We start from the raw sequence: 20,303 nt of genomic DNA on the forward strand, positions 1-20,303 counted from the left end.
AGCCCAGCACCTCACTGCTCCCCTGCACTGTGCTCCTGCTTTCTCCATTTCGGCCACATCTTCAGCTTCTCCAAGCTTCTGCATGTGGTTCAGTTGCTTTTGCACTCATAAAAACGTTAACCCAAGACCAAGTGAATCTATGTTAAAAATGGGTGGTTTTCTGAGCATGTTCTCAAAACCACGTGCATTTCTTCTCCGCATTTCCAAGGACCACAATGGGTTCGAAACACATGAGCTATATGTGCCACTATGCACTGTAGAAAATCTAAGCTTAACTTTGAAAGGAGGAAATAATGAGGAAAATAATGCCCGCAAATGCACGGGTTGCTTCTGAATACACATGATCATCCCTGCCACTGATAGGCATTGGCATTTCTGAATTCACCACGTGTCATTTTCATATCCTGACTGGATGTTTATTTGGTCATTAGTTAGGTGAGCAAATAAAAAATGTGTTCAGCTGTAATTTGGAGGAAAATCTCTCCTTTCTCTCTATCTCTCTCTTTCTCGTGCACAGCCCCATGGGTCCACCACATTGTCCTTTGAGCCAGGGGAGAACATGGACTTTCATTCATTCAAGAAATATTTGTTGAGTTCCCACTATGGATGCAGAGGACAGTGAAGTGGGCGGCTCTCTGGGAGGGTATGTTCTAGCAAAGGCGAGATAGACAGGAGGTAAACACGTAATAAAGAAGCCAACAAAGAAGATGACACCTGTAGTGATAAGAGGTGGGAGGAAGCTAAAACAGAATGGAGTGGCAGGTTGGTGAGGCAGGGGGCACCCTCTTAGATTGGACGCTGAGGGGTCTTGTTGCTGGAGGGTGGTGTAGTTGACTGTCGAGGGATGGGAAGGAGCTGGACATGGGAAGACCCAGAACAAGGCATTCCCCAAGGAGGGAGCAGCATGCTGAAAGACGAGGGCAGGAGGTAGCATTGCAAGCTGGAGCAGCAGACTTGATGGAAAGACTGTGATACGAGGTGGGGCTGGGAAGGAGGGCAGAGCTCAAGTCATGTGGGGCCTCGAGGAAGCCAAGAGAGGCTTCAGCAGGACAGCAACATGATCTGATTTGGGGAATGCACCACGGGCAGGAGGGAGAACCAGCAGAGGGAAACTATAGCCCACTCATGAACTTAAATGTCATTTGGGCAAAGGTGGAAGCGAGGGGGATGGAGTGAAGACAGATAGGTTCTGGATATGGTCTGTCGAGAGAGCGGACGAGACCTGTGGATGAATCTTGCTGAGGTGGGGATGAGAGAAAGAAAAGAGTCAAGACTGAATAGGGTTTTGGTTGAAGTAGTGGATGGTGGTGCCATTGATGGAGCTGAGGAAGGCCCCAGTTAAACAAAATCAGTTAGAACACAGGTGTATTAGGGGCTAAGAAGAAAAGGAGGAGGGTTATAGGAACATTTTTTTGGAGCATTTTCAACCCAAGAGGAACATACCCAGACGGGCCGCCTGGGTCCTCCACAGAGAAAATGCACCTCCCCTCCTCCCCAAATCCAATGGTGACAGGTCCTCAACCCCTGATAAGAGTTTTTAGAGAAAGGTGCCATCACCAAGGCCTGGGCTCCAGCTGCCTCTGGATCTGGAAGTCTGGTCCGGCTAACCTCTGAGGAAATTCAATTGGTTTGGCACAATTGCATCTTCATGGGCTAATCGAATTGCATCCATTTATGGGCAATCTTTATTTTTTTTTTCCTTCTTGTCCTCACCCTTTTCTTCCTTTGTTAACTTTCCTCTAGCAGCAAAATAGACAAAATCTTCTTCTCTGGGCCTCAGGTCTGCAAAAATAGGCCTCAGCAGTCCTCTTTAAAGCAGCCTAAAGCTACTCCCCATCCCAGAAGTTCTGGCGGGAGAGCCAGCTCGGTGAGCCAGAGAGAACAGAGGTAAGGGAGCCAGAAGGATCCTACCCAGGCCTGGCATCTCCCCCAGGCAAGACTACATGACCTCCTCAGCACTTCCTGCGCAGTTCATGGAGGCCCTGCTGGTCCTTGAGCTAGCTGCCTGCTCAGATATAGACATGGGGATTCATATTATTCTCCCAAAACTGACTCAACCTTTGGCTGCCTCTTCATCAGGCCTCCTCCTCCATCCTCTAACCTGACATTATTAAGGTTTTAATGTGAGGGACCCTCTGCTGGGTGTTCTTACACGGATTCTTACCTCATTATTGTGAAACAAGTATTCCTAGTTCCATTTTTTAGGGCGAACACTCAGGTTCAGAGAAGCGGATTAATTTATTCTGTTGACTAGTAGAAAAAATAGAGCCCAAGCCTAGGTTTCTGTCACCTTCCGGCCCACCTCCGCACTACCTTCAGGACATCTGTCGAACCTCATCCATGTTTTGCCAACCCCACCAACCAGCTTTCTGCAATGATGTTCTCGGTCTCCGTGTTGCCCCCAGCTTGGACCTCACGTCCCTCCTGGGTGCCAGGGGGCCAGCATTTCGGTCAGTGCCAAGCCCCGAGGTCAATTCCTTGTCATTGCTCCTGGTTTTCCCTCCATCCCGTCTTCTCCATCTTGACCAGCACAGCTCAGGTCAACCTTAGCAAGATGGATCACGGCAGGACTAAAATGATGTTGGAAAAACCCATCACTGAAAAAGGAGACAGTTACTGGCAGTATGGCGGGTATGTGGATGGACAAGAACCAGAAAAAGGTGGTGTTGGCGGGACGGTACATCAGTCAGGTCTGGCCGAGCAGCAAAACAGGCACATCAAAAAGAGAGAAAGAGGGATAAGAAAAGAAAAAAAAAAAAGAAAAGAAAAGGGAAAAAAAGGCAAATATAACTCACGATGAGCTCTGGGATCTTTATTGAGACTTTTCTTTCTTTTTTGTTTTCCAGGCTTAATCAATTGCATTGGGAAACCAGCTGTGTAAAAACGCAGGTGGGCACTCCATCCCGGACCAGTCCTCCACGGAGCTGGAATTCGGGCTGACCCAGGACCACGTGTTGCCAGGACAGAGACTCCGTGGCGCCTGCTCTCACTCTCCAGGTAGACGGAACTCCTCTCCTTTCCTAGGAATGAGTGTTCTTAACAGGGCAGGGGCTATGCTTCACTTTCTTCGCTCCAAATCATCATTTATTTATGATACTTGATAAGATCAGCTTTGGTCCTGCGTCTGTGTAATCATGCAGGTCCCTATGATCTATATTAGTCCAGGTGAGGATTTTTTTTTTTTTTAAGGCAGACAGCTGAACATAGAGACAGGGTAGCCTGATACATTCTTTCTTGATCTTGATAGGAGCAAGGAAGCATGCAAGGAAATCTCTTTAAAAAAGACAGAGAGAGAGAGAGGAAGGGACCAGCCTCCAGGAACGCACAGTGGGTGGTTTTCTGTGGTTTCCTGTTGAGATCCTGAATGTAGGCTCTCCACAGCTGTCCCCTCAGCAGACAACCACAGAAGCACCAAAGACCACCTCCCCCCTACAAGCCAATAATCCAATCATGCTCCACATCCCTTTAGCTTCTCTCTTTGGTGTGTGTGAGGCAGAGGGAAGGAATGATATGGGCGGGATGTGGGAGCGAGGAGGGGCTTTAATGGGTCCCATGGGATTCCAGCTTATCTGTGAGGTAGTGAGTGTTGAGTCTCCACAGAGGTCGGTATAAATAAGACTCAGATTATTACCCTGGTTTAGGATTAAAACAAGGGCCATGGTAAGAAACAAGATGCTAGGAAAAATGAAAATAAAACACATACTGAGAGGAGGAGAGAGAGGGAGAGGGTGAAATTGAGCTCCCAGGAGAGCATGAGAGGATGAACAAGCAATGGGGGACATGTGAGCATGGGGGAGGGGCGCTGCGTGGGGGCTGGGCCGTGGTGTCACAGAGTGAGGTCAAGATCACTTCCAGGCATTCCATCAGAGAGCCTGCAAGTCCGTGGACCTGCCTGCTTTGGAGAACTGCATATCTGGGTCCCAAGCACATGACTTTGGCCTGACCTCCAGGCCTGGGAGGTGTGAGGGGCCGGTCCAAATGGTCCTTTACCCTGGAACTGCCAGGCCACGGTCATACCAAGGGTGGTTCTCAGTTCTGTGGAGCCCAGGGGAAGGTGTAGGGATGGGAGGCACCCACATTCTGCCTCAGCCTCTCCACTGATCACCACCTGGGCAGGATTGGAAAGAAGAATTTCACCCATAGGTGTGGGGAGAAGAGACATCTCTCCAAATTCTGGTAGACTTCCTGTATGGGAGTGAGGACAAGCAGAAGAATCTCTCTGTACCTCCGGGCTCTTGAGAACAAGACAGTGGTGCTGCAGAATCGCGGTGGCCACTGGCTGAAGGAAGGAGGTGCCCCATGTAGCCCAGGGCCTAAGAAATGCCTAGCGTAGTGCTTCTGGCTGGGGCTGGAGGACAAAGGAGGAAGCAGAAAACAAGAAGGGATGTTTGTTGAGTCCCTACTGGGCAATAGGCCACTTACACGTGTATTTTTTCTGAATACTATAGTATAATTACCAACCATATGGTCCTCCACTTAAAGTATACAATCATGGTTGCTTTGCATGTTCACAAAGCTGTGCAACCATTACCGCACAATGTCAGAACACAGTCATCACAGCACAAAGAAACGTCATAGCTACTGGCGGGCGTTCCCCCTTTCCCTCCTCCCCTCCTCCAGAAGCTACCAGTCTAACTTGCTCTCTGCAGATTTGCCTAGTGCAGACATTTGTAGAGATGGAATAATGCCACATCTGGCTCATTCTACCTCACAGAACACTTCCAAGACGCTTCCGTGTTGTAGTACTTCATACCTTTTTCAGGGCTGAGCAATATTTCATTGTACCGCCGTGCCTTGTCTTGCCTGTTGACTCGTGAGCTGATGGGCCTTTGGGTGGTCTCCACTTTCTGGCACTTGCAGATAATGCTGGTATCAACATTAGTGTGCCAGTCTTTGTGGACACTGTGCATTTTCCATGTAACCCCCATAATGATAAAATGGGCATTATCGTCACTGATTTCTTAAGAAAAACTGCAGCTCAGTGAAGTTAAATGACCATTTTTGAGACAGGGAAGCTTCTTTTGATTCAGGTGGACGAGGCTAGAAGAGCCGAGAAGAGGAAATGCGGTGGAGTTCCACTGCACCTTACCAGGTTGTGACACACACCATTGAGTAAAAAGAAATGGCAGGAATGAGAGAAAGTGCGTCAGCAGGGCCGCTGTGTGCTCTGTGGGCCTCCTCTCAGAAAGCTGGTCCTGCTGGCAGGGCCCTTGGGTCTGGGAAATGTCCTTCCTTTCTCGTTTCAGTGGCAGTTGTGAGGATTGGTCAAGAGCAGTTTGAGACTACGGCTGGAGCAGCTCATCAGGCTTGTGAGGAGTCAGGTGGGAAGCGTCTGCAGCAGTGCCCATCCCGAGAGGGTGCCTGGGGTGGGCTCGGCCTAGCAGCAAGGGCCGTGAGGAGGGGAATTCAGCATGGGCCAAGGGCGGCTCTATGGAATGGCATGACGGGTCACTGAGGCTGCTGGCTCTGCTTCTTTCTGCCTCCAGGGCTTTCCCAGAAAGTGCTTGGACATGGGAGTGTGGGTGACGTGACGTCCCATTAATGCAGCTCCGATGGCTAAGCAGAATCAAGCCAAAGCTGGTAATCATTGACCCTCAGAAGCTCCCTGGGGCAGAGCCGTAGAATCAACAGGAACACGGGCTCTCCAGCAAATCTCCTGGTCTGTGGTTTATCTGAGAGCCTTGCCCTTCCCGTCACCTTTCTGGGAAGCGTGTTGCTCCTGCAGCTTGGCACAGAGAATCCCAGAGTGAAAGGCATGGCAGATGATAATGTCATAGGGACTGTCAGTGTGTGGCAGACTCTCAGTGGAAAGGAAATTAGAGTTGGACTGAAACTGAGGATGCTAAGGGCTCGATCACGTTCCATGTTCAGGTTGTCATCAAAGCTCTTTCCAGCCATTTGCAAGATTGAAGCAAATGTCCCTATTTCTCAGATGAACACAGTGATAGGTTAGGTGGCACCCAGTGACTGACGTAAGCAATGTAAGTGATGTGAGTGACTGACTCCAGATCCAAACCGCACGTACCCACTTCTTCAGTCCTGCCTGGGAACCACTTGAGGCAACCCTCATAGGGGATCTTAAACATAAGCAAGAATGTGAAATGAGAAGGCATCCAGAGCTTCCCTCCAAACTCAAGAACCCAGTGTTCTGTGCCTTCTCTTTTGCATCATCTATGAGAGCTGGGCTATCCCACCAACCTGAGACCCTTCATGTCGGGCATGGCATCATGAATTCTAGTCTCTGGGTGCCATCACTCAGGCATTAGCTGAATTGGGCCATTATTTTAGAAATTTTCAAGGGTCGGAATTCTGTATGTTCTCTTGAAAACAAAGTGGAATCTCCTGTTGGGAACACTCAAGGAAGTATGTTCAGAATGTCCAGTCCATGGGGAATTTATTCATTTCTGGGCTGGAAAGACTGAGTCGACGTAACACCAACCCAAACCACGGAGAACTATAAGGGTCACACTAATAACAGGATTCCAGCACTAATAACAAATACAACTTTTTGTAAACATTTAAATTATTTTACGCAATCCTGGTGCCATTTGAGATGGGTGGCTCAAAGATGAAATTTAAGAATTATTTCATTGTACATGTGCACAGTTTTCAGACAAACAAACTCCCCCAACACATACTTTTATAAGATAAACCAGGAAGAGAATGATATTTTATTTGCAAAAGTCATTCTTCACTTTCTAAATAATCCAGTAAAAGATTTTTTTAAGATACTTAATATCTTAACACCTAAGCAATATGACTTACTATATGCAAGTGATTTCTGTTCACATACCATCTTTTGAGAATACCATATGTTGGTTCTAGATTATACATCCAGACCTGAACAAAGATGTCTGCACTGTCACGATTTCTTTTGAGTAGACATGAGAATAAAAAGGCCATGAGACTAGAAACATCTTTGGGTCATTGTGTTAATTCCATTTTCTGTCACAGGTTCATTAGAAACTAGAATTCAGGGGCGCCTGGGTGGCTCAGTTGGTTAAGTGTCTGCCTTTGGCTCAGATGATGATCCAGGGGTCCTGGGATGGAGCCCCCCATTGGGTTCCGTGCTCCACAGGAAATCTGCTTCTCCCTCTCCCTCTGGCCCTCCCCTCTGCTCATGCATGAGCGCGCGCTCTCTCTCTCTCTCTCAAATAAGTAAATAAAATCTTAAAAAAAAAAAAAAGAAAGAAACTAGAATTCAACAGGTAGGATAGTGACCCTCAAGAGGTCTGACCAAAGTGCACATGAGGGGTCTTAGAACTGATCCTTCCACCCTTTCCTTTATAGAGGGATCCCATCTGCTTCTCGGACAGATTGACTGAAATTTCACCCAGGATCCTCTAGGGATCTGTCCTCTCTCTTCAGTCAACAACACGTTTGCTGTATTTTACCAGGTGTCTTTCCTAATGGGCTTCCACCCTGATCCTATGTGCATCCTGACAAAGGCAATTTGGTAAATTCCAAACCCAAACCTGGGAGCTCTGTTGGCTACTGCAAGTTTTGGTGGAATGTGGAGCTTTGAAAGTCATCTCCTGACCCTCTTAAGAAGAAGCAAGGGGCTTGATGCTCACATTGCCTTCTCAGTAAACAAGGCAGTAGACCACCCAAGCTAGAACAAAACCAGATAAGAGTTTGGTTATGAGGAGCCCAAGGCCACAAGACCCAATCATCTGCCTGGTCCAAGTGCTGCAGAGACTGAGTCCCGCCAACAGAGAGCAGTGTTAGGTTCTGTTCACCTCCCCATATCCCCTTCTTCGAACCAAGCACTTTGAGTCTTTCACACCTTGCTGGAGCTATTTATTTCTTGACGAATGTTTCTTGAGGATCTACTCTAAGCTGTCACCGGGGATAAAGCAATGGAGGGCATGGACGGGGTCATTGCTGCCAAACCACCACAGAAGAAAATGTGTAGGTTGAAATGACTGTAGAAACTATACCCCGCCCCCAAAGAAAAGAATACAATAAACTATTATAAGGGGAAGGAATCTGATGTGAATGGGGAAGTCATAGCCAGGGACTTTTGTCTCTTTGTGAACCTGCCATTTAAGTTTCTCTCTGAGACATGGCCTTCAGGTTGAACCTAAGTACCCATTCTGGGGTTGGGAGGAGGGAGAGTGGAGTTCCAGTGTCCCCTGTGTGTCTTCCTTTGTCTGTGTCCTCACTGTTGCCCAGGAATGACCTTGGCCACTCAATTAGTGTTGCTGAACTGACCAACTCCAAAGCCTGGGTGCTTTGCCTTTCTGCTCGAGCAGTGAGGACCCCAGGCTCAGCTCACTATCACTGGCAGGGTTTCCTCTTCCACTGGGGAGGAAGATCCCTATGCCCCCTCACTAGCCTCACTGTCAATGAACTTCTGACTGTGGACGGTGATGTAACTGCACTCTAGAGGTATCTGGAAATGTCTCCAAATGGAAGATGTCATTGCCATTACTTCAGATCATCACCAACAGTTGGCTCAAGCCAAGACAATCTATAGAAGTTTCCAGAGAAAGCACCATGCTTAGCAGTACATCTTCAGCTGCTTCCACAATCATGTCCTAATTACTTTGACATAGTGACCCTTCCTGAACTCTTCCCAGCATTATGAGACCCTTCTTGTGACTTTGGGGCCCATGGCCTTTTCCACCAACGTGTACCTGTGGATCTAGTACAGTTGGCTCTGGGCCCTCTCCATGGGGGTCCCAGGGCCTTGCACACACTCTTCCTCTCTCCCCTTTTCTAGTGCTTTTGCTGCTGCTTCTTGTCCCTGGAAACCTCTCCCCTCCCCACCAATCCAAACCCTCCTTATCCTTTCCGGTTTTGTGTCTTCAGAAAACGTTTTGTCTCATGCTAGCTCTTGCCTGCTATGGGATCTCTGTCTTATCACCATTGCTGGTGCATAGTAAGTAGGTGCCAAAAAAAATGTTTGCCTTCCCTTTGTTCAGTAACTGTTTTGAGTATGCCATACGGCTTAAAAGCAAGGACTTCTCAGTTAGGCAGAGCTAGATTCCTCTGATCTCTGCGCTTTGGGCTTTTTGCTTTGTGACCTTGAGGAAAATTGCTTAACTTTGCTGAACCTCTGTTCCCCAACTGCTAGGTTTATCATGTGAATTCAACACTATAATATATGTGAAGGATACTCTTGTGCCTGGCCCAACATCCAAGGCTTTCCAGACCCCAGAATTTCAGGGCTCCGATGGGGCACCGTTTGCATTGTGCTCTAGAGGGCGCTGTTCACACAGAATACAGGAGAGTGCAACAGGTCTCCCAACGCCGTCAGCAGGGTACAGGGTATGGAAGTCCTCCATGGCATCTTAATAGCCATTTCCCATTCTCAGGAGATTTTGCTCTGCTCTCGTCTTTCTCTTCATTCAGTCTGAGCTGTGGATCTTCACTTCTACCTTGACTTCCTCTGTCATCTGTGGCTTAGTCCACTCAGACCCAATACAGCAATGCCTTCTTGGTAAAGAGCTGAGCTCCCTGCAGTTTAGAAGAGAAGAATTCTTAGAAAACCTTTGGAATAGAAACCACGTAGATCCACCTGTGTGGTTTTGAGTTTCTCTTGTTTTCTGATGCTCTCTCATTCTGCTGTTACCGCTCCTCACCACTCCCAGGGGTGTGCTGCTTTCTCTTCAAAACTGTGAGCCAGGCATAGAGGAAGTGCCTCCTTTTGGTCCTTCTCCACCTAGCTGAGACAGGTAGTTAGGAACTACCTTAAGGAACAGTGATGAAGAATGATAAGGAAACAATCCTGAAAATATACACAGAATAAGCACCCAGCTTCCAAAACATAGGTTTCCAATTCCACAACCAATGCACACTGTCAGCAAAGGCTAGGAAGACCCTGTAGACATCTTCTTTGGGTCCAGCTTCACTAGCTCCCAGGCTGAGACTGAATTCGTGAGAACCTCACACCTCTTGACATTTCCTGCTAGGACCCAATCCACCTGCCATGTGGAAATAGAGGTCTTTGCAGTGAGAGTGTAATTATCTCAGGGCGACCAATGGTTGTGGTAAGCAAGACAGCTAGAGAGACTTGAAAACCTGTGTCTGAAAATTTTAACTCCTCTTTGTGACTTTTTGTATTTAAATTTGGTTATTTCCTTGATTCTTCACATCCGATACAAAAGCAAACAAATGTATAAAGTGAACACATGGCCTGTAAAATGGCTTTATGACCTTCTTAGTTATACCTTTTGTTCTGTGTGCTCTTCTGTCCTTTAGTGGTGCCAATGTGTCAGCTGAAGAACCTCCAGAAGACCCTGGTACTGTAACAAATCGGCTTTTTGCAGCTAGTGAGGACACATACCATGAAGAACTGTGGGGAGGCTCACTGGGGGCTAGGTCACAGTTAGAGGATCTGGGCTTGTTATGTGATTTGGGGAAGATTTAAAGAAGCAATACCTTGCTCTGGGTTAGATGTCAATAATTCAGAGTAATTCTATGAGTCATTATGTCAATAAATCTTATCATCTAGAACGGGTGAAGACTGGTGGATAGCTAATGTCATTATTTGTAAAGAAGCAGCAGATCACTTCTAATAGCCCACATGGGGGACTTGGGTCTTTTTTAAACAATGTTCAGGTTTTGGTCTGTGTTCAGGCATGATTACAGAATGGCCTTATCTGATATCGATGTTCTGTAACACTGTTCGTGTTTAACAGAAGAACACAGAGCCCTAGTGGGGACAATCAGGACAGCCCCTAGCAGTGCCAAGACCCTTTGCAGAGGGCATATGTGTATACATTCAGTAAAACGATCAAGGCTTAGTCAATGTCTATGGTTGGAGAAGGACAGCGTCACTCCAGGTGCCATAGCTCTGGGCAGGCTTGTGAAGAATCATTCTCGTACCCTCTATTCTCTTTCCACCTCTGCAAGATAAGGCTTCTGCTGCGGCCACAGACAAAGCCTTTGTCCTAGGCAAAGCCTCTATAAAAACACATTCCCTTTTCCCGAGTCTTCGGCTTGATGTATGGTTCATAGGCAGTGATGTTCTAGGGAAGCTTTGTCACTTTCCTACAAGCTTTTGCCTTCACCTGGATGTTGTCTCCAGTATAGCCCATTTGACTCCACACAGCAGAGACTCCAAATGGCCTGGGTCAGTGTGACGCCTGGTAAACTATTACCCACATTTAAATTTGTACCCTAATAATAACAGTTCTGACAATTTATTGTTTGATCGCTATGTTCTAGGAACTTCACATATGTGATTGCACTGAGAACACACTCTAGTCTTGGAAAGTATATTTTAACAGCCATTTCACAGGTGAGGACACATGTCAGAAGGACTATGTGGCTTTCACAGGTCACCTGGACAGAGCTGGAGTTCAAATCCATGACTCTGCATACCCAAGCTAGGATTCCTTCCACCTGCCATGCTGCCTTTAGTTATTACCTGTGCCATGAACATCCTGGCTTAGGTCCTCCTATCCTCTTTTAATCTCCATGCCTGGCACACCTCTGAAGTTATTCCGGTAATACTGGTGGCCCAGCTGGCTCCAGAGAAGTCTACAGAACACGGTGTCCTTTACGAGAGCACCAACACCCTTCAAACTTGCGATTCCCTGGCTCTTGTTCCCACACTCTTTTCATGGGAAGGAGCCAGGCACCCAGGAAGGCCTGTTTTGTGCCCACCCTGGACACAAGTGGATTTGTGGCTTCACAGTGGACTGGATCTGGGAAAATCCTTACCCCAAAGGAAAGGTGAGATGTTCCTGAAATGCTTTCCTACATCTAGCCTGGAAGAGTCCTGAGGTTCAGATATCCTTTAAGAGCTATAGGACCAGGAAAATTGGTTTCTACCAGCCCTGCCAGGGTCTATTTGAGAAGTGAACTGTCTGATGGTGCTAAAGACGTCAGCGGTGACTTCTCCCGGAATTACTGAAGGAAAGGGAAACAGCCATCTGTCTCCTGTAGGTTCTGGGGGTAGCCCGGGAGCTAGATGACTCAGGGCTTGTCAGGGGCCTGAACATTTGCAATCCCAGTTGGGTGGATAGCCTACAATAGCTTGAGATCATTTCCATAGGAAACAGGAAGTGCTCTGCCTCGCAGCTAGGTGCAGTGCACCTTAGCGAAGTTGTGTGCAGAAGAGCGTAAACTTGACACCCAGCCTGCTGGGTCTCCTCTTTTGATGGTTGTTTTAAACCCCATGCTTAAGCCTTTTGGGGCAGCAAACCTGCCCCACTACAATAACCCAATCGTTTCCTATCTGTGAGGGACTGGGGAGCAGGGGCTGTGGTCCCTAATTCTTTCTAAAGGTTTCCTAGCCTAGCACCCAATACATAGTAAATGTTGAATAAGTCAAGCGTTGGCTTGATTATGTTAACGGAGAAGGCCAAGACTGTGCCCCAGAATCCTGTTCGGTTCCTTGCTGTGTTTAGTTGGCAATGTTTGTTGACTCAGTTGATTGTTGGCTTAAACAAAGCAGCAAAATTTGATGGAAACTTGAACTCCTCCACCGCGGTTGAGAAGGAACCACAGAAAATCATTTGACTTCTGTACTCGGGAACCAGAACTTGTGGGTCCTACGTTTAACATAAAAATCTCAACTCTTGAGAAATGTCCACAACGGAAGTAAGGCAGTGAGAGACTTGACAACAAGGCAGACTCACGTTGTATGCAAACGAAGGGTGCATTTTTATGGGAAGAAGGAGATCCAAGAGGAAAATATGCTTATTTTCAGGAATTTTAAGGACCCATAAGCGGAATAGACCTCAGACTTCATTAGAATTACCATGAGTCATCCCTGAAGCAGAACTGGACCACTGTTCTTCATACGGTTTTGTTATTTAAGTCAACAATGAAAATATCTCACATGGCATTCCACCACCGAGTGTGTGGCCCTTGCTTGCCTTCCCAGCCTCATGTCTCGCTGACAGTCACCTGGCTTCTCTCTCAGCCCCTCACACTCTCTTCTGTTGCCCCGGAGTCTGGGTCATTCACAATTACAGTGCAGTTGGTTAGTTACTACACACTCAGGTGTGTCTCTTCTGAAATATCGCCATTAGAGGAAGACCCATAGAAATGACAGAAAACTCATTGCTTTGATGCATGGGTTGATGGATTTCTTTGTGATCGCCCAACAAATAGTTATAGTGTCTATGACAAGTGAGTCTAACACCATCCTCACGTCTTGACCTTGATAACACATCTTTGCCTGTCAGATAAGATGCTCCCCAGGGGCGCCTGGGTGGCTCAGTGGGTTAAGGCCTCTGCCTTCGGCTCAGGTAATGATCCCAGGATCCTGGGATCAAGCCCCACATCGGGGTCTCTGCTCAGTGGGGACCTGCTTCCCCCTCTCTCTCTGCCTACTTGTGATTTGTCAAATAAATAAATAAAATCTTAGGAAAAAAAAAAAAACGATGCTCCCCAGATCATTCCTACTGTTTCTCATCTTGACTTTGCCTACTTCACACACTTGACTGGAATCTTCTTCTCAATGACAAGGAAGGTGCCATTTGGCAAAGGATTGCATCTCTAAAGTCTAGCACAGAGCCTGACACACGTACTAGCAGCAACATTGTTGAATCATGATAGAAAAATGAATTAATGAAAGCAAAAAGACAGTGACTTTTCTGTCCCCTGAAGTACTGGGCAGATCTCTGATAGAGATCTTTTAGAAAAGGTGTTCCTTTGGGCAGATGCACACCATACCACATTGTAATTGCTGGTGTCCTGAGCTCACTTCCTCATTTGACTGTAAGCCCCTTGAGAATGGGAGCAGGTTTGATTTGTTTTTGAAATCCTACACAATAAGCATACACTCAGTGTTTGGAAAGTGTACAAAAAGTCTACTTCCTGAGAACAGACTCTTTACAGAACAAGAATACTGGAGCACTGAAGGGAAAAAAAAATGGCAATAATAGAATTTGCCTGCTTTGCCAGGCCACTAAGAGTACCTTGGTAAATATTAGCTAATGTACAGCCCTTTGCTTGCTATTAAGATTTACTGATTTCAGTAGAAAGTAACCTAAAATCCATACATGCTATACAACACAGACAACCAGGGTCAATCTCTGACCACCCTGCAGTAAAAAAAATACATATTTGCTCTGTCTGTGGCTAGATGAGATGTCATTGTCTAAGCAAAGTAGGCTATGTGCTGATTACAATGGGTCTTCCATGTGAACTTTGGGTTTGATCAAGGGATGGATTTATTCCATATTCTTACATCCTTTCGGTATCATTCTTCTCACTCTTTGAGTAAATAAATCCACAGCATTGGCCAACACAGTACATGTGAAAAGTACCTTCAGTAAATGCCAGATTTTATAAAATAATTCCAACAATAAAGGCTGTTTTTAAAATCTGTTTCTTACATAACAGAGACTATTGTATATAGAGATTGACCAGTATCTTGTTTCTTCCTGGTGTGACCTTTCTTTCATCTTACAAATATTTACTGATCTAAGTCTATATATTCACCTGTATCTTTGTGAACATTTGGAAATCTCAGGATCTCAGTGTGTTTCAGAGAACAGGCTCAGAGATCGATGATAACTAATTCTTTCTCATGAAAAGCTAACAGGCATGACCTATGAGAAACAACAAGAGAGCTATATAGAGCGTGGCAAAGGAGAGGAGGAAAATGCTGGAACTCATGCCATGCTTGCTGCCCAGGGACCTTAGCTGGGGGGCTGTCATGTCTTAGCATGACGGTATTCAAGCCATGTGAGGTCTGGGGAAAAAAAAAAACAAAACACTACATACCCAGCTTAGGGCTTGGGCTGAGAACAACCAATTGCCTTGGTTTAAGCCACCCAAGTCCACTATCAAATTAAGTGTTTTCAAGCTAATACAAATTAGCATCAGTTCACTGACCAAACCCTGAAATAAATTAGGCCGAGTCTAAAAGAAATCAGCCTGCAGACAGAGACCAATTCCCAAGGCCACTTCGTTGCTTTCCCCAGGCATGGATACATCAAGTCGGAATATGCTTAGGATGTTGGTAAGTGCAGACAGTCTGGGAAGACATTATAAGCTGCTTGCTTCTGTTTTAGCTCTTTGCAAGGCCAGGCAGATATTTTATTAATAATGCAGGCAAGGAAACCCAGACTTAATCAAGAGATAAATCAGAGGCTACTTATTCATTCTACAGAAATATTCTTTATCTTCAAAAATGAAATGAACTTGAGACTGGAAGAGAAAAGTTGTGAGGAAGAGAAACTCAGAAGGTGTATTTCAGGAGTCATCTCTGGAAATATAATGTGTGACAAAGCGAATGTGGATTTGCCTGATAAATGTTGGCTTGAGAATTAATTATTTTATTTCTACAAAGAGCATTTAAAACAGTGTGTGAGCTTCCATGACACAGGGGGAGAGAGGAATGTAAACCAGGTTAAACTATGTGTGTGTGGAGAAAGGAGAGAGCCTGGGGAGGGGGTAGACTCTTCTTCAGTGTGCCTCAGTTGGGACCAACCCCTAGGACTCTTTGGGGACTTGAGATCCATGAGGGTTGGGTGGGATGTGGGCAGGGCCCACTGAGTGTGTGCACTGCTGTTTGCTCTCCTGGTAGCCTTTTCTTTCTCTGTAGCTTTAGAACTTGTCCTCAAAATTTCAAATCACCACAGCTGTGGTTTTCTCTTCACCACTTCTACCTGGTGTTGGCTTCTTGTGTTTTCACCTAGTTTAAGGCTATGAACAAAACACTGTGGGATAGTACTTTTGTTTAAAATGTATCACTAAGTTGGTTTCGCTTCCTGGTTTGTATGAATAAACACATTTTTGAAGGGGAATTTTGAAATCTATTTTAGAAACATATTTACATTTAATTAAAAATACCACGAAGACCTTGCTAACCATGGTGGGCGCACCTTGGAGTGGGGGAGGGCACAGCTAGGGGAGGAGGTAGTCTAGTGTTGATAACTGTGGCTTTCATCATTGTTGGCTGTTTAGGGGAAAATCCCTTCAATTTTCTTGCTGTAAACTGGAAGTCACAATAATATCATCAACAAGAAACCATTGAGTAGATGGTATTTTGAAGAGCTTACTTCATTCACTGAGTTATTCCATTCATGCTCATTGAATAACTTGTGAGCGCCCATAGACTGTGTTAGCAGCTGGGGTAGAGGAGTGAATAAAGTATGGTTCTATGTTTATGGAGAATTATTTGGAGTATTATTTAATTCAGAGCTTCCCAGTCCTTCAACTGAGAAGCAGGGAAGAAAGCATGAGATATTGATGGTGACCATCATACTATTCCTCTTAGGAATCTTGGCATATCATGGAGAGAAAAAGGAAAGGGGCTTGTACCTCCATTGAGCAAACTCCTGGGATCATATGGTAGGACTTGACCAAACTGTATTAAGGAGCTCTGTTCTAAATAGTCTAAAGCATTTTAAAAAAGAAAAAAGGAAGGTGACCAATATTTGTCTTAAAATGTTTCAGGCAAATATGACTTTAGAATATAAAACTTAATAGCTGAGACGCAGCCTATTAGAGGTTCCTCCTGACTGGAAGCAGGGAACCTTATGGTTTATGTTTTTAGTTGTCATCCTGCCACTGGTTAGTACATGACTTTGGCTATACTATTAAAATTTTCTGGGGACGCCTGGGTGGCTCAGTTGGTTAAGCAGCTGCCTTCAGCTCAGGTCATGATCCCAGCGTCCTGGGATCGAGTCCCACATTGGGCTCCTTGCTCGGCAGGGAGCCTGCTTCTCCCTCTGCCTCTGCCTGCCATTCTGCCTGCCTGTGCTCTCTCTCTCTCTCTCTCTCTCTCTCTCTGATAAATAAATAAAATCTTTAAAAAAAAATTCTGAATCTCGGTGCCTTCACTGGATAAGTGGAACAATAATTGGGACAAGATTTCTTTTACTATTGAGTGAGAATGGCAGTAAAGAGGTTTACTTTAAGTAGTATATTGATGAACCCTTTTAATGGTTATTTGTTTTTATATATTACAAAAAATACGAATGGTCCTTCCAGCTTCTGCTTTCACGGCTATTTTTGCTTAGCAGAAGGCAAAACTTTATTAAAGTAAAAGGAGAATCAATTTAAAGAATTATATCAGATAAATCATAATACAGGTCATAGATTGGTTATCACCTACATTTTTAAGTTTGTGTGTTACTGACTAAGGTCAGGAAACACTTGAATACATGCCCTCTTAAGTTCCTTCTATTCCTATCTCTCTGTAATTATTTTTCCTCTTTATAGTTAAGTAATATGATCTTCTGGTGGAAAGTTTCAATTGGAAAATAGTATTGTTGTATCCAGAATAAACTGTCAGCTTTCCTTAATGATCAGTAAATCAGATTGTTTTGAATGGTCTTTGATATATGTTAGTCGCCTAGTCCACTGTTGCTGTAAACATCATTTTGTTTTGTTTGTTTTTTATGTATTTCAGATCAGAGTGTTGACAGAAAGAATGTTCAAACATCTTCGGAAATGGTTTGTCGCTCACTTTTTTGGGCATTCTCGGCAAAGAGCCAGGCTGGTCTCCAAAGATGGGAGATGCAACATAGAGTTTGGCAATGTGGAGGCCCAGTCAAGGTTTATATTCTTTGTGGACATCTGGACAACTGTGCTTGACCTCAAATGGAGATACAAAATGACCATCTTCATTTCAGCCTTCTTGGGGAGTTGGTTCTTCTTTGGTCTTCTGTGGTATGCGGTAGCCTACATCCACAAAGATCTCCCTGAGTTCCATCCTTCTGTCAACCACACCCCTTGTGTGGAGAACATTAATGGCTTGACCTCAGCTTTTCTGTTTTCTCTGGAAACACAAGTGACCATTGGATATGGATTCAGGTGTGTGACAGAACAATGTGGCACTGCCATTTTTCTCCTTATCTTCCAGTCTATACTTGGAGTCATCATCAATTCTTTCATGTGTGGTGCCATTTTAGCCAAGATCTCCAGACCCAAGAAACGTGCCAAGACCATTACCTTCAGCAAGAATGCAGTGATCAGTAAACGGGGTGGGAAGCTTTGTCTCCTAATCCGTGTGGCTAATCTTAGGAAGAGCCTCCTTATTGGGAGCCACATATATGGAAAGCTCCTGAGGACGACAGTCACTCCTGAAGGAGAGACTATTATTTTGGACCAGATCAATATCAACTTTGTAGTTGATGCAGGGAATGAAAATTTATTCTTCATCTCCCCATTGACAATTTACCATGTCATTGATCAAAACAGCCCATTCTTCAACATGGCAGCAGAAACCCTTCCCCAACAAGACTTTGAATTAGTGGTATTTTTAGATGGCACAGTGGAATCAACCAGTGCTACCTGCCAAGTCCGGACATCCTATGTCCCAGAAGAGGTGCTCTGGGGTTACCGTTTTGCTCCCATAGTATCCAAGACTAAGGAAGGGAAATACCGAGTGGATTTTCATAACTTTAGCAAAACTGTGGAAGTTGAGACCCCTCATTGTGCTTTGTGCCTTTATAATGAGAGAGATGCTAGGGCCAGGATAAAGAAAGGCTACGACAATCCCAACTTCAGTTTGTCAGAAGTCAGTGAAACAGATGACACCAAGATGTGACAGTGGCTTTTCAACAGGAGTAAAGTGAATTTTTGAAGATACCTAGTGACTAGAAGTATTAGGAAGCAATCAACAATTTGAGGATATAGGATATGAAATTAGAACAAGAGCCTTCAATGTCTATCAGCACCATGCCCCTTGAACCCCACAGCCACAATCTTATAAGACACATAGCTCTACAAGGCAACTGCATTAGAACATGCAATATTCTTATAGGAAATGGCAATATGGAAGCCATAGGAGTTCACTTGGAATCTTGAATACAATTATTTGAAATCATGCAGTGTTGATAGAAACAGAATCCTCAAAAGTTTCATGGACAGGCCAAATGATATCTTAAAAGTCTCCTTAAAGAAGTTATGAGCTTTAGAAAGGATCAGGGGAAAACCATATTCTCATTTTGATTCTACTGATAAGAAACAAGCCACTTTTATTTTAACATTGGTGGCTTTTATCAAGGAAAAATGGTCTCCCTTGGGAGAGCCATTTTTGGTTGGTTGGAGGAGATGAACTAATCAGAGATGGTAAGAAAAGACTGGTACTCCAAGAACATTTGTGAGGCTCTGAGCTTCTCCAGCCCTGGTTTTTAGAGCTTCCATCTTAGTCTGGGTCATGTTGTGTTTCCTGAAGAGCAAGGGAAGGCTCAGGCCACCGACTTTGCATCTCTACCTATCAACGTGGGGAGGAACACTGAGCTTAACCTGCTTTATAGCACATCCAGATGCTGCAGCCCAAGTTGGGTTTTGGTCCAAATGATATCAAATGGTACATTTATACAGAGGATAAATCATCACCCTAAAATCTCAATGAACATTTTCCTAAAGAAAGAATGCTTGATTTGAAAATGGTGATATTTCTTCCAGTTTGTACTAGGTGGGATAAGGGGCTACAAATCCATGAAAATAGTATTTGCTGGCCTTCCAAGAAGGAAGTGAAGAGTTTAAAGGCACAATGTCACCTTAGGAGGGACAGCACTTCCAGTGTTTCTGAGAGAAAAATTATCTTGTGTTTTTGTGCCTTGAGTTTGTACTGAAATGCTGTTGCTAAAGAAGACTTGTGGATAGGAAAGAGTCTGTGACCCCACAGGGAGGCAAACATGAGGTGTGTTTTCCTCTGAGGGCCCACAAGACATCTTCCTCAAAGGGACCAATTTAATATAAGGATTGATTCTTAGGGAACGGTTTTACTATGAATGTCTCATTCGGTCCTCCACCTCCATGATTTTGAATCGATTCTGGAAGGAATGGGACTCAAAGCACCATAGGAATCAAAATGTTTTCAGTGTGTTGATTCATAAATTAAATTTTGAAACTGTGCATGTGGTTCCAAAAGGGTCAGTTATTGTGCTTAAAGTTATTGTAACAGACCAATAGGGGACATCCCTCTTGCTGAGGGTGGACTTTCTCCTGGGTGATGTGGGTGGGATGGGAAGATGGCAAATAGGACCATCTGGATGCCAGCTCACCCTCGAGAAAATGACCCTGTGGTTACAGACATGCCTCTTTCTGTGCCATTCCTGATGATCACTCCAGTGTGTCTTGGGCACAAATGGCGGTGGTGGCAGTTTTCACTTATGATGGTTATGTCTTCCCAGACCTGGTATGAGTTTGTTCAGATTCATACACATGCTCTGGTCATTCTGAGCAAGACCAGTACAAAGTCTGATGGGCTAAGAGTTGTGTACTTTGTCAGTGGCCTTAACGCTGGATGCAACTGGCTTACACGAGAGATTAGTCCGTGCCTGTAAGTGTGCCGGCCCTGCAATTTGGTCTATTGACAAAGCTAAAAGAAATGAGGTATGGCAAGCCCAACGAAGCCAGAATTCTCTGCTGGCCCA

At 45.1% G+C, this 20,303-nt stretch overlaps 1 protein-coding gene across 4 annotated transcripts in view; it reads left to right on the forward strand.

Annotated features, from left to right (window-relative positions):
• Positions 1–19,782, forward strand: part of KCNJ1 (potassium inwardly rectifying channel subfamily J member 1) — a 29,641-nt gene extending 9,859 nt beyond the window's left edge. Inside the window, exons 2-4 of one of the 4 annotated variants that reach the window (XR_009406741.1) lie at positions 2,847–2,997; positions 5,247–5,321; positions 10,207–10,306. Coding sequence is in view for 3 of the 4 variants with exons in the window: in XM_059413939.1 (XP_059269922.1) it covers positions 14,894–14,929; positions 17,327–18,466 (1,176 nt within the window). In the remaining variant the exon portion in view is untranslated. Of the gene's footprint in view, positions 1–2,846; positions 2,998–5,246; positions 5,322–10,206; positions 10,307–14,827; positions 14,930–17,326 lie in introns of those variants that run through there. The other 3 variants (XM_059413949.1, XM_059413944.1, XM_059413939.1) reach the window with 3 other exon arrangements.
• The last annotated feature ends 521 nt before the right edge of the window (positions 19,783–20,303 follow it).

This window comes from Mustela nigripes, chromosome 1 (genome assembly GCF_022355385.1).
Source record: "Mustela nigripes isolate SB6536 chromosome 1, MUSNIG.SB6536, whole genome shotgun sequence".
NCBI lineage: Eukaryota > Metazoa > Chordata > Mammalia > Carnivora > Mustelidae > Mustela > Mustela nigripes.